The 13811-nt window shown below is 44.4% G+C and overlaps 1 protein-coding gene across 1 annotated transcript in view; it reads left to right on the top strand.

The window, feature by feature from the left end:
- Positions 1 to 412: 412 nt before the first annotated feature.
- The window catches only part of tsc22d1 (TSC22 domain family, member 1), a 51277-nt gene continuing 37878 nt past the window's right edge, over positions 413 to 13811 (top strand). Inside the window, exon 1 of the mRNA XM_030080114.1 lies at positions 413 to 4061. Coding sequence (XP_029935974.1) covers positions 1207 to 4061 — 2855 coding nt within the window. The 5' untranslated portion in view covers positions 413 to 1206. The remainder of the gene's footprint in view (positions 4062 to 13811) is intronic.

The following is a 13811-nucleotide window of genomic DNA, read 5'->3' as shown; positions in this document are numbered from 1 at the left end:
CATTATAATGAACAGACTGATTGAAACATGTTTTATTCCACCCAGTGCTTCTTTCTGGTGTGTCTCATAGGGCTACTTGTTATTTACTTATCACTGTACCTGTTTTTAAATGGCTAAAATTACATAGTATTCCACACCCACTGGCCTGTGTATTTCGTGAAATTCAAACTATTCTCAGTCATTTCTACATTTCCTTGCGCATGATGATAATAGTAAAATCTTGCACCTTCCTGAACATATCCCAGCACCCTGGCTCCGGAGGGAGTGAAGCTGCCTTTCTCTCGGCAATTTCCGGAACATTTCGCGAACCCCTGCTCGTGCACGCCGCCCCGTCGCCGCTCCCCACGCCGCTCCCAGACTGCTTTATGTCTGGCTGCCCCGGCCGGCAGAGACCATGCGCGGTCGCCATATTACCAAGCACTCCTCCCCTCCCGTCTCGTCACAGACCGACAGCAGCGGTGCAGGAGGCGTACCGACCGTACCGACACAGGATAACGCTACTGTTGAGGAGGAGTGATACAGCAAAGATTGGACTAAAAAACCAAGACTCTACGGAATGGATTAAGTGTTTTTAACGCCACTGTTCTGTGAAGGTATACTTTTTGGCATCACCGTGCACCGGGCGAAAGGTTGCTTGTTTTCGTTTTATTTTCCTTTGAACAAAATTCAACAGCTAACGTTAATGCGACTCACCATAGTCTGTATTTAGCTAGTCGGGGGATGGAGACTGTGGCAGCTAGCTAGCTGACGTTACATTTCTGTCAGGCTAGCATTTAACACACAGCCGCCGCATACTGATTTTGCTTAAAGGACGAGTAGTTGTTCCAGTTGAGTATTTTATTACAGGAACCCCGAAATGTTGGCTTGTGTGTAACAAAGGGGCAAACAGCTAACACCGGTAGCTCGCCGCTAACTATCACTGGCAAGCTCATCAGCTGACGTTAGCTCGCGACTTAGCAAGCGGCCACTAGCTTCCTCTGCCTCGCGAACTGTCATCGGAGAGCGTTTAAGCGTCTGAACAAGGGTTAATATATCGGCGCAACTTTGCCTTATATTTGGGGAGAGCCATCCAATACTTGGTTCAGATATTTATTTTTGAGTCGTGTTGTCTGTTGACCGTAGCTTTGTCAAAACGGCGGCGTTAACGAACTGCAACGTTATTGGATACTACTGTCAGAGACCAACTACCTCCCGGATTCTCTCAAAATGCATCATCCGGACCCTGCAGGAGACTCTGGCAGTGTTAGAAAGATGGCGCACCCGGCAGTCTTTCCTAGAAGGGGTAGCAACACGGGCAGCGGGAGTGGCTCTACGTTGTCAACGCCGGCAAACGCGGTGGTCAATAACAGCCATGTCCCAGTCGATGATTTTCAGTCCTCCCTGTTGATTCAATCCCAACCTCCGGCTGGCTCGTCCTCCCCGGTCCCCCAGCATCCTCCTCCCCACAGCCTGAATCTGCACTCCCAGCCCCAGCCCACACAGTCAGCAGGAGCTCAGATGAAAAAGAAGAGCGGCTTCCAAATCACTAGTGTGACTCCAGCACAGATATCCGTGAGCACCAACAATAGTATTGCAGAGGACACAGAGAGCTACGATGACCTGGATGAATCCCACACGGAGGACCTGTCTTCATCAGAAATCCTGGATGTGTCCCTCTCCCGCGCCAATGACATAGCCGGAGCAGAGAGAAGCTCTTCTGAGGAGACTCTGAATAACTTCCATGAGGCAGAGACCCCTGGAGCTATCTCCCCTAATCAACCTTCACAACTCCACTCCCTGAGCCAGCCCCCCCAGCATGGAGGGACTATGGTGAATGGGATTGTTCATCACCACCATCAACATCATCATCATCATCATCATCAGGGGCATCATCATCCTCACCAGGCTCAGGTCCAGTCCGTCTCCTCTGGGCCTGTGGGGGCCCCATCTGCCCTCACTTCTGGAGCTTTACCTTGTGTCACCCAGAAAATGCCTTCTAACGTGGGGGTCCCCCAAGAGAATGTTGTCCCAGCTGGGCCTCCAAGTATTATTGCCCAGCCTGTGGGGGCCGTGGCCCTGGGATCTGTCCCTGGAATGCACAGCTCTGCCACGGGCACTACTGTTAGTATAGTTAATCCCCAGACCAGCAATGTTAGTAATGTGAATATGTTGAGCTCTGCCAACGTGCCTGTGAGGGGGGGGATCAGCACCAGTGCGAGCAGTGGCAGTGGTGGATTCCCTCCTAGTGTGATAAGCAGCAGTGGGGGGAGCGGAGGCGGAGGTGGTGCCGTTGCTATTGTGGGCAGCCTCATCACCAGCCCTAATGTCAACATGATCCAACAGCACCAAACCATCAACTCCAGCATCACTATGAGCACGACTACCACTACAACTGCTGCCGCTGCTGTCAGTGCCTCTGGGGTGATGGGACTTTCCAGTGGGACCCAGGGAAGGGTTGGATCTTCTCTGTCTCAGCCTGGCAGTGCCTCTGTCCCAGCCATGGCCGTAGCCCCTGTACCCTCTACTCTGCCCCAGCCCGCCCCAGCCCCGGCCCCGGCCCCAGCCCCAGCCCCAGCCCCTGCAGCTGCTACTACCAGCTCTCGTTTCAGGGTGGTGAAGCTGGACTCCAGTTCTGAACCCTTCAAGAAGGGCCGATGGACATGCACTGAGTACTATGACAAAGAAACCCCAGCCTCTGCCTCTAGCTCCTCGGCATCTGAAGCTGCATGTACCAGCATGCGTCAGTTTGTCCCTGAGAATTTTGCTGGGGCTTCAGAGAGGGAAAGCACCAGTAGTAGCTCTGTGAGTAGCACCGTCAGTACGTTGAGCCATTACACAGAGAGTGTGGGCAGTGGAGAGGCTGGGGGACCGTCAGCACCCCAACAGGCGCAGGATTATGCCTCCACCCCTCAGGCCTTCCAAGCACTCCTCCCTAGTGGCCTAAGCATGGGAGTGTCCCATACCCAACCTCACATGCACCCCCAGGATCTAACCCATGCACACCTGAAGACCACCGTGGCCCCCTCTGCTCCCACCAGCATTCATCAGCCTGCTGCCATGTCAGGCCATCAGACCACTATAGGGCACCCTGCTCCTGTTATGCCCCAGCAGCAGCTCACCTATGCCCAGGCAGTTGCTGCTCAGCCTCCAGCCTCCACCCAGGGCCTAGTGGGTGTTCAACAACAACAGCAGCAACAGCAACAGATAGGCTATGGCTCCCTGGCCCAACAGCCTCCTGTTCCAACCCAGACGGCCCCAGTGCAGGTCAGGCCTCCTGAGTACACCCAGCCTCACCCTGGCCTGCCCCAACCCGTCGGGTCTCAACCTCTATCCCATCAGGCTGCATCAGCTGCCTCTGGGCCAGGGAATGGAGCATGCCACATGATAGCGGGGCAGCAGCAGGCACAGGTTCTCCTCCAGACTCAGCCCCAGCAGACCCCCTCCCTCCAGGCCACCACCTCTACTATGGTTTCCCAGATGGGAGCAGCAGGCCTTGGTCAACAGCCTCAGAGTCACCCTGTCCCTCTGGATCGCCAACAGCAGCAGCAACCGCAGCAGCAACAGTCACTCCCAACCCAAACCCAAAACTCGGGCCTTGGCACCCAGCTGCCCAGCACAGTGCACCCTAGCCAAGTGGCTGCATCAGGTGTGCCTCCTCCCAACCCTCAGAGTGACCCCCAGCCCCAAGCCCACAACGGAGGAAATAGTGTCAGGGTGCCGACCCAGTCTGCTCCCCATATCCAGCCGCCCCGTATGAGCTTGTCCCAGGACCTCACCAGTGCCCAGGCCCAGGCCCATGCTGCCCAGGCCAGTGCCCTGTATGCTAGTCTGCCCACCTTCACTACCACTCAACTTGAGGATGCCCAGCGGCTGCTCCTCCAGCACCAGTCAGCTCTGCTGGGGCTGCCGAAGCTGTCCGGAGGGGAGGCAGGCTCAGGGTCCAGCGCTGGTCAGGGTCAAGAAGCTGAGGGCAATGCTGCAGCTGCTGCTGCTGCTGCTGCTGCTGCTGCTGCTGCCGCTGCCGCCAGTGCCTTATCTGCATCAGCCGGGCTCCTCAAGACTGTGGATGGAGAGGAGGATGGGTAAGAGATGTCATTTTCTGACCTTTTTATGTCTAGTTTGTTGGCTGGTTGATTGGCTTGACTGGTGAGTGGACAGAGGATGCTGCAACCAAAATCCTGAGGTTTGAGATAGAGCATCATACAATCATCCCCAGTATTTCCTTTGTCTTTAATGTTATATCTTGAACTGCGGAAATCTGCTTGCCCTTAAATATCAAAAGCTTTGAACTTGATGTATTTTGATACATGTGATTGTTAAGGTCTTAGGTTTTTGCTGTTTTGATTTTATTCTAAATCTTACAAATTACGTTGATTTGAGAACTTTGCTTACATCCTGAGTATTATCATGTTGTATTGTAGTCCAAAGTCCAAACAGTGAACATTACAAATGAGTGTGCTTTATATGGCAGAGGTCAGGATTCAGAGTGGGTAACCGAAGGATGTTTCCTCACCAAGTAGAAATTGGTAGCCTTGGTCAGCACTTTATCTGCTTTAGGCTGGTTTATTGAGGTGGTTGCTGTGATAGCTTTGAGTGGAAAAAATGTTCTTTTTGTTTTCCCAGATAGGTAGCACAGGGGTTTTCAAACCTTTTTGTGTTCTGGACGCCCAAGTTGAGACCCATACCCCCACTTGAAATGGTTTTGCCCTCAGAACTCTAATATGAAAAGATATTTTAGTATGTGCTAATTATTGAATTTGTCATACTTGTCAGATAATTTCAAAGTGGTGTGATTAAAAAGTAATGTTAAAATAATCACTGGTATTAAGTGAACTAACCTACTGAAACCTGAGCAAATTCAAACAATTATTATTATTTTTTTTAACATAAGTTAAAGACTTAAGTTAAAAAACAAAAATTAAGCAATTACAATAAAATGAAAGGAAATTTGCAAAACATAGCTAACAGAAAATTTTACAAAAAAATACCTAAAATTAGCAAAATGTTTCAGAAAATGAGAAGAAAACTATATTATCGTTTTAACTAAGTATTAAAACGATATATTTAAATGTCAGATCAGTGATGCTGGATCAGATTTCTTTTGTTTAAATGCTTTCAACAGTTAAAGTATCATTAAAATTAACCTATTCCTCATTTGCTGAGGACCCCCGTGAAGAACCCCCTGGGGTCCCCAGACCCCCTTTTGAAAGCCAGTGAACTAGCAGACAGTGGCCGGGCTGACCCAGGCTGTATGTCCTCTGTCAGTGGGCCACAGTGCAAGGCTCAGCTGGATGTGACGTCTCTTGTCTGTATCAAGAGGCTGCAGTGACTCTGCATTTAGCCTAGCAGACTGCTCCCCTGCCCGCCTCCCACTGTCTGCTTCACGGGGCACAATTTCTGCTGGGTACACAAGCTCACTGTTCACCCTTTCAGCACATTTGTTGTTGCAAAGCAGGAAACGGGGTGCAGGTTATATTAACATCTAATAAGAGGCAGAACAAGGCAGGTGGGTGCAATAGCAATGGAATAAACAGGAACACAAAACACTACCACTAACATTTAATTGTGTTTTTCTAGTTATTAAGCTAGGTAAAGAATTAACTCAGTTTTTTGATGACCTCGGGAGGAATAGTTGACTGCGTCTATGTTGACATGAAAACTACTGAACAGAAACACTTCCTCCATGCCTGAAAGCTTATTGATTTATCAAGTGGCCATTCTGTCTCTGTTTCTCCCTCTTCTCTTTCACACTGTCTCCCTCTCCCCCCAGTCACTGCCTTGGCCCAGTGGTTAATGCTACAAACTGGAGGAAAATCCCATGGAATGTCCTCCCCTTAATAAGTTTTAAGTACTGATTTTGAGGTTACTGGGGAATTTTAATCACCTAGCAGCAGCAGAAGTTGCTAGCATTTTAACTACTCTTGTAAAACTAAGGATTTTTTTCTGACCTGACTTGAGAATTTTTTTTAGAATGATGAGCATACCTGATTTATGACAAAAAAATATGATTGTCGTTTTTCTGATCATCGGACTAGTTTTAATTGACTATGTATCCTGTGATGGTAGTTTTGTTTCAGCATAGATATCAGGCCTGTCTGTCTTCATGGGCTACTCAGATGGAGAGTGAAGGATGGCTACTGTTATCACATGATGGCCAGCTCTGAGGAATGTCTAATCTATGGGGGATCGGGTGGATTATTGTCTTTGATGATAAAACGCAGCACTTGGGCAAAACCAAAGCCCTTGACACAAATGAGAAGACTGTCTTGGTGAGTTAGCCTCAGAGTTCAGCCCCTCTGTGATTTACCTGCTGTCAGTGAGGAACAAGCGCTTGACAAAGCCTTCTGAAAGCCGTGCCTCCCTGCTTGATGGATGGCTGTGAAACATCTTTCTCCTGTTGTCGATCAGCTAATCACCATATCAACAAGCTAACCCAAAAGGCATGAGCTGATGCAAACATACACAAGCTCACACTTTTTTTTTTACTGTCTTGTAGGAAGAAATTCTGCTATATGATGCAGAGTACTGTATTATGTCATTTGGTCTTTGCAACAAGGGCCATGCAAAATGGTCAGTTTATGCAAGGAAATATAAATCCTAACTAGCCAGGTATAATGGAAGTGGTTTGTCACTGGATTTTTTTGGGGAGAAATGCAGAGTTGTGTATTTGTATGATGCTATTTCGCATTACAGAGGCAATTAGGCCTACCATTTCAGTGCACAACAGTATTGAACTGTCATAGATCACAAAGTATTAGTATTATAAGTGGAGCTGAATCTGTTAGTCATGTAGTAGAAAATAAATAATTATCATTTTGAAAATGGATTAATCACTTGTCTTTTATCAAATAAAATATAAAATATTTGCTGGTTGAAGCTTTTTTTTGTGAATGAAATTAAAAATCATCAGATTCCTCAACACAAAGTTCAAAAGTTCTGCTTTGGATTTCAAGGATTACTCTCAGGATAAAAACAAAGAGTTTCAGTAATGATGTGAAGATTGCTCTTGACAGTCTCCAGAATTATTTTAAAAATTTGAGCTAACTTTATTTTAAAATCAGTATATTGGATGTATTGCAAACACATTTAAAGAGCTACTGTATAGCCTAACTCTATCCATTGCTTAGATTTAATTCCATTTCCCAAGAGCCTCACTGGCTATGCTGTGCAGTCAGAGACAGTTCAGGGACTATGTCAGTGACAGAAGGGCTTGCAGAGCTCATGTGCAAAGACGAGGAGTGGGGAAAAATTTAACAGCACAGACAACTGAGGAACAGTCAGTAGGGAAAAGACATGCATTGTGTCACGACTTACCAGGTCACTTTCTACAACTTGTAACCCCTGGATATATTGAAGTGGACAAGGATGTGTTTTATGCTTATTTAGCCAAATGTTGTTTGATAGGTTATTCTTTTTATCATAAAATGACAGTGTTTTAATATCTACTGTTGGTATGCTTCAGTTTCTAGTGAATCTTCTGTGTAATCTATGAATTGTGCTGGAAAATTGCCAGTTCAAACTATTATGTGCAGTGTAAATATTTAATCAATGGTGTGTGAAGTGCTGGTCTAAATTTGCTGTTTGAAACATGAAGGGAAACTCCATGCTGTTTGGTTTATGGTTGGCAAACAAATTGGCCAGCGGTGTAAGGTCTTGTTAGCCATAACATGACAAGAAAAGTTGAGTTTGTAAAAGAGCAAAAACCTTGGTAACAATCTTAACAAATTAGAAGACTTAACTTGATCTCTGTTTAAAATTTATATTATTTAATTAATATTATTGCATGAGACAGATGCTTATTGCCATATCATTGTTACCTGTATAATACTAAAGTTTAAAGTGTAATTCAAAGGACATCAGTTGAATGGTCACACCTGCAGTTACTTTGTACCAACATTTTCTAGTTATATCACCTTTGTAAAAAGGGTCCTATTGAAACAAAATACAGTGTATCCACTAAGGCATGTTTGCATCAAAATTTTAAAAGCAAGTTATGTGTAAATTTATGCAGCAAAATATATAGCAGTCTGGATTAAAATGTTTTAACTAAAGTGACTAAGCAGGATCAAGTCTATTTAGTATGATGGGCCAGAGCAAGTAAAGAGCCATGCAAGGACAGTAACTTCAGTAGTTGCTGTCCTGACCAAACACTGTTGTTTCACAAACTCTCTTTTGTCCAGTGTCTGCACATCCTAGAGCAGTCATTCTCAGTGGGTGGGATGTGGTCCAAAAGTGAACCACAGGTTGATTTGAGTGGCCCATGGGCATGTTTGCCCACTTGCCAACTTTTATGAAGTGCAGATATCCAGTACAATTTTTTTTTTAAATTTTGAACTACCTTTACCCAGTGCAGTCCTTTTGTTCAATCAATCAGTCATATTTAACTAAAAAGACCTTTGTAAAGTTCAAAAGAAAGAAAAAGTATGTCAAATTAAATTCGAACTTTAGTAATGTTTTAAACAAAATGGAAAAACAAAAATTAAATGTGAAGAAGAAATTTAAAAATACAAAAAAGGTCCTTTAAAAATGAGCTATCGCTACTTTCGCCTATGAAATTGGGCATTAAAAAAATTATTTGAATGCATATGCTCATATGCATATGCACTGCATCTTTAAAGGTAAAGTAGCATTTTTTACATATTAATGCATGTTTCATTTTACACAATCACTGTTGAAAACTTTACTCGGTCACAATGAACAAAATTTTAGTTATCTAGTTTTCTGCTTTACTTAGCAGCCCCTTTGTGTGTTTTGCTCTTGATCAGGGTATACAGTCTCAGATAACAGCAGTCCTTTAATGGTAAGCTGGATTTCTTGAAGCAGTGCATCTTGCAGGACACATTATTGCTGACTGAAAGAACAGTGTTTTGGTGGATTGTATTTACAGCCCATATGGCTTCCTGATGCTGGCAACTTCACTTGCAAACCCTGGTCTCCAGTCCTCTTGCTTGGCACAATGGGCATTTTCTGCACAATTAGCTCTGTCATTTGGATTACTTTCCAGTAAGCTTAGCTAGCACAACAGGTCCAACATGGACTTTCTTGTTTCTTGAAAAGATTTCTAATGCCTAAATTGTTACATTTTCTGTTTCATTCAATATGCCAAGTGTCAAGATTCTTTGTATTCTCTTGGGGTATTAGTGAAGACAGTAAGATTATAAGCTAACAGTTTACGATTGATTTTAGACTCTGACCAAACTATGCAATGTATTCTCCTCAGTCACCACCGCTCCACAGGTTTGTGAAGAGACTGTTTTGGAAAAAGGAGCAAGCATGTGTATGTGCAGGGGGTGCATAACCTCTAAAATGTCTACTTTTGACTTTGGAGGAAGGAATGAGTGAGCAAGCCACAATCAATAAAGGTCAGCTGCTGATGAACTCTGTAGGGTTGACGCCGTTTTTGTCATTGTAGCCTAGACTTTAAAATCACTTTTTAGAGCAGGCAGTGCTGGATCTTTTTCCTTTGTGTACTAATTGCATAGGAGCCAGTCCCTCTCATAATAGGTGATTCGTTCTTTGTCTGGTAGGAATGCATTTACGAGCATGCTCGGGCTGGGCAGGCAGCATGCCATATCAGTGGTTGTAAAGCTCCTCTGGTCTGTGCTGTGGTTCCTGTTGTCATGTTGTCTTTATGTGTGGGGTGACCCTGCGCTCCAGGCAGGGCTGAAAACCGGGGAGACAGAGAACACCAGGAGACACAGAAAGACAGAACAACAGATGCTATTGTATTTACCTGAGGTCTACTGACAAATCTTTAACAAATTAAGATGTGGGAGGGTGTGTGTGCTAGTGGGCAGGTTTCTGCTGATTGATGGCTGGGGTTTAAGGGCCCAGTGTCTAGTGCACAGTGTCTACATATAAACAGATGCTGTGACATTCATCTATAAATGTACATGTACAGCGCCGAAGACCTTTTTTTTTTTTAATGCCCTCTTACTAAGGAGGGCCTTACCTACAGCCACACGTTGCACATATAATTGCAAATGTAGTTCTACTCCCCTTTTTTCTTTAGCGCCTTGTGCATACTGGAGACTTCAGAGTGAATCCTGGAAAAGAATGAATCCTGAGTCTGTGTCCAGCAAGCCAGATATCTGCCTCTGCCTCACCTGTAACACTGGCTACATACAACCATTTGACCTCCTTTGATGTTACGAAGGATTATTTAAGGCCAAGCATGTTGGCTTGAGCCTGACTTAAGGCTACGTGTGCCTTTTGTGCCAATCTGCCATTGGGAAAAAAGTAGCAGAGGGCCAATTTTCTTCACCAGCCTGGAGGATGGCTGCAGTGAGGATGGTTGAAGCTCGATGTTTGTGATGCCTCTTCCCACCTCCTCCTCCTGCCATGTCTGTGGCCACAGTTCCCCTTACTGCAAGAGCTTGCATCAGAGGTGGCAAGTTCACCTGGAAATCAGAGAGCGCTGGGCTCCTGGTACATCTCCTGGAGTTAAAGAGGTCACCAACTGTGGCCTCCCACTGGTGCCCCTGCTGGAGCTTACCATCTTTACCTCTTGTATATCTCTTAGCCTGGTATTGAATCAATAAAGTGAGCCCCCTCTAACTTTTTTTTTTTTTTTTTTTTTTTTTTTTTGGTGGCAGGCGACAGGTTACTGCTCAATATCAAAAAAGTTCTGTTTGGGGAGTGGGAACTCATGGCTTGCTAGACATCTGTCAGTGTGGTGACCTTTTGTTGGGAATTTTAGGTATGTGACTTTAATGACAGTATATTGTGTGCCTTTGTTTACTTCAGTGTTTGATGCGGTGGGTAAAGAGGATCTGCCATATTATAGAGAAGATGAACTGGGTTGGATGATAAATCGTAAAGTTGATTAATGACATGGATAATTGAGTTTGACTGTGGCAGTGATAAATTCATGTGGTGTGCCTCAACTGTTTTCCACAGGTTGATTTTACTTGGTGGGAGTTGAGTGTAATAAGTGTGGTCTGGAGAAGAATTATTTGATTGTCTGTAGTTGTGTGTAGTGATGGCAGTGTGTTCTGTGGAATCCTGTCACTGTACTCCTATGAACTTTTAATCTAAGTATTAGGCAATTTGATACATTTCCCTTAACTTACAAGTGTTAAAGCTTGTGTAGGTAACTGTTTCCTTCATAATTTTGACAAATCACCATTATACACAGAGGATTTTGAGCCAATCTAAATGCGCTGACGAAAAAATCTGGTGTTCCAGGCTGCTCCCAGGGCTGCTATCTCATTTGTTAAAGTCTGTTTGACGCGGATGAAGTAATCACTTCAAGAAAGCGTTGCCACCTCAGTCCAATTATACACACCTGCACAACTTCGCTTCCCCTCCCCCCCAAAATTCTGTCTAGCCCCACCTAAGCTCCGGTGCTTAAGCTTGGTTTACCATAGCTATGGAGTGACAGAGATGGTTAGCTTGCTACCCACTTCTTACTCCCCACTGCATTGGCATTGGAGCCACATTCATAAGCATGCACAAGGGTGGGAGTGACTTGGACGAGCCACTGGTACCGGTACTGGTCAGGGCTGTTTGAGCTGTCAAATTTTTGAGCAAAGACTGCCTGCACTTAAAGGTCACCTACTTTAGTTTTATGTTCCTGTTAACAAACACCATTACTAACTGTGGAACCTTGACACTTGGTATGTTCATGTGTGGAGCAAGCAGTCACTGTAAGTCAAATGTCCAATTTTCAGTTTTAGGTTTAAGATTAAGTTAACTATATTTGCTGTAAGCTACATAATATTTTGAGTGTAGGTTAACACTTTTTGAGTGACTGAATGAATCTGTATTCACAAGTTAGCTTGTACATCATTGCGCAGTGTTAGTTGTCATCAACAGCACACTGGCTGTATGTGGGTTTGTTGTGGCCATAAATGTAGTTTTTTCCTTCCCACTATGGTTTGTCACCTGTAACTCCGGAGAACATTTACAAAAAATAGTCCAATTTAAATAGATTGCATCATTTCAGTTAAGGTTGCTTTTCTTTCACTCGGTTGAGCCCTTGTAAACACCTTTTCCTTTCTAGTGAAATAGGGTGCCATTTAATCCTTAGACATGCTGAAACTAACTTACAGTAGGTGTTTTAATAGCTGTTTTACATTTGATTGCATTCACTGACATGGATTGTTTTCCCTTCCATTGGGCGTGGGTTTTCACGTACAACACATGGCACTCTGTCTGCTTCAGTGGTTCACCAGCATCTTTTTAATGTGTTATGTTCTTGTCAAGTGTCAATTATTATTTTTCAAATAGTTAATTGTAGCTTATGATTGGCTACTTCAACCCCGAAAGTTTGTCTAACTAGTTCCTCAATATCCTCCTTGTGTTTTATATGTGTTTTAAGAGTTGGAAGCTGGAAGAAGTAGGAGGCACATGGCTTGTTTACACATTAGCTTAACTCAGAGCTGAGCACCTCTTTAGAGTCAATAGAGGTTTGTTTTACTCTGTTAGTTACTTCTCCTGTACTGCCTTGTGATGTATAAGCACCCACTGTCGTTCCCTGTTGTTCTGCAGGGCTGCTTAAAGGTCACCCAGTGTAGTTCCTCTAAGCATTGTACACTGAAAAAAGCATAAAGGAAGAGCCTCACGTACTCTTTCCAAACACCTGCTAATTCCTCTTTGCTGCTTTGCTCCAAGCTTTCGATTAACTGAAGCATATACACTCCATACACAGTTGTACAGATAGAACATAACAAATCACAGGATTGCTTCTTGGTCACATGTGGTTCTAATCTCTTTTTTCTCTTGTCAGTGTGGGCAAGTGACAAATACTTGCCACTTGTCCAATTTTTTTTGTTTTTTTTTCTTGCTTCTTTTGACAATTGGTCTGTCATTAATGCTGAACACTGAAGTGTAAGTGTATGTATCTGTGTGTGTGTGTGTGTGTGTGTGTGTGTGTGTGTGTGTGTGTGTGTGTGTGTGTGTGTGTGTGTGAATGAGTGTGAGGGCTCAGGGGAATGTGGGCTGGCGGGCAGCATGATGGCTATCTCTGCTGCTGGCTCTGTTTTGAATGTAATTTCCCCCCTGGCAGTGCAGGGAGCTGGTGGGTGCTGGGCCTGTCGCTCATTGTGTGGAGATCAACCAGATCCCCAAAATTCACAACACACAGAGGAAGTGACCCAACTCGACCCAACCCCACTCAGTCAGGTCTGCTGAAGCTGGTTGAGACCACAACTGGGCACACAGCAGACTGGACCAGATGGAACCAGACTGAAAAGAGTTGGGCATCATTGTTGTAGCTCTGTTAATCCTGCCATTGTGTTGGTTCACTCCTCCTTTCATCAGTGTCTCCTCTGTGGATTGTTTGATACCAGTGTTGGCATGGAGGATGCTACTTCTTCGTCTGTGTTAGACTGGTTGTCCATCTTATTCCTAGTTGTAGACAAAGCTGCACTTGTTAAAGGGATAATTCACCCATTTAAAAAAAAAAAAAAAAAAGAAAAAAGATAATACCCGCCCGCCCCCCAAACAACATGACACATGTGGTTATTCTTAAGAATAACCACATTAATTCACTGAAATTGTTAAATAAACAAATGTGTAGCAGGGTAGCAGGGTTTTTTACAGTCTAAAATGGTGTAAAAATGTTGTTTGTCTTCCAAAATAAAACAAAATAATAATAATAAAAAAAACTGAAGTGATATTAAACCTTTTTTGAGAGGTTAATTTGAAGAATGTTAGCTGGGGGGAAGTTCATCTCAATGGCAGGAGGCTAACAGTTAAGAGGAGTTGTCAAAGAGCTTTTCTATCTTTCTTTGTCAGTCAGAAGGATGCATACAGCCTTTTGTTATCATTTTCAGACCAAATGTCCCACCGTGACAGCCACAGCTGAATGAGTTCAGAGGACATGCTGT

Source organism: Myripristis murdjan, chromosome 21, assembly GCF_902150065.1.
Source record: "Myripristis murdjan chromosome 21, fMyrMur1.1, whole genome shotgun sequence".
NCBI classification, from domain to species: domain Eukaryota; kingdom Metazoa; phylum Chordata; class Actinopteri; order Holocentriformes; family Holocentridae; genus Myripristis; species Myripristis murdjan.
This window is presented reverse-complemented; position numbering and strand designations above follow the sequence as displayed.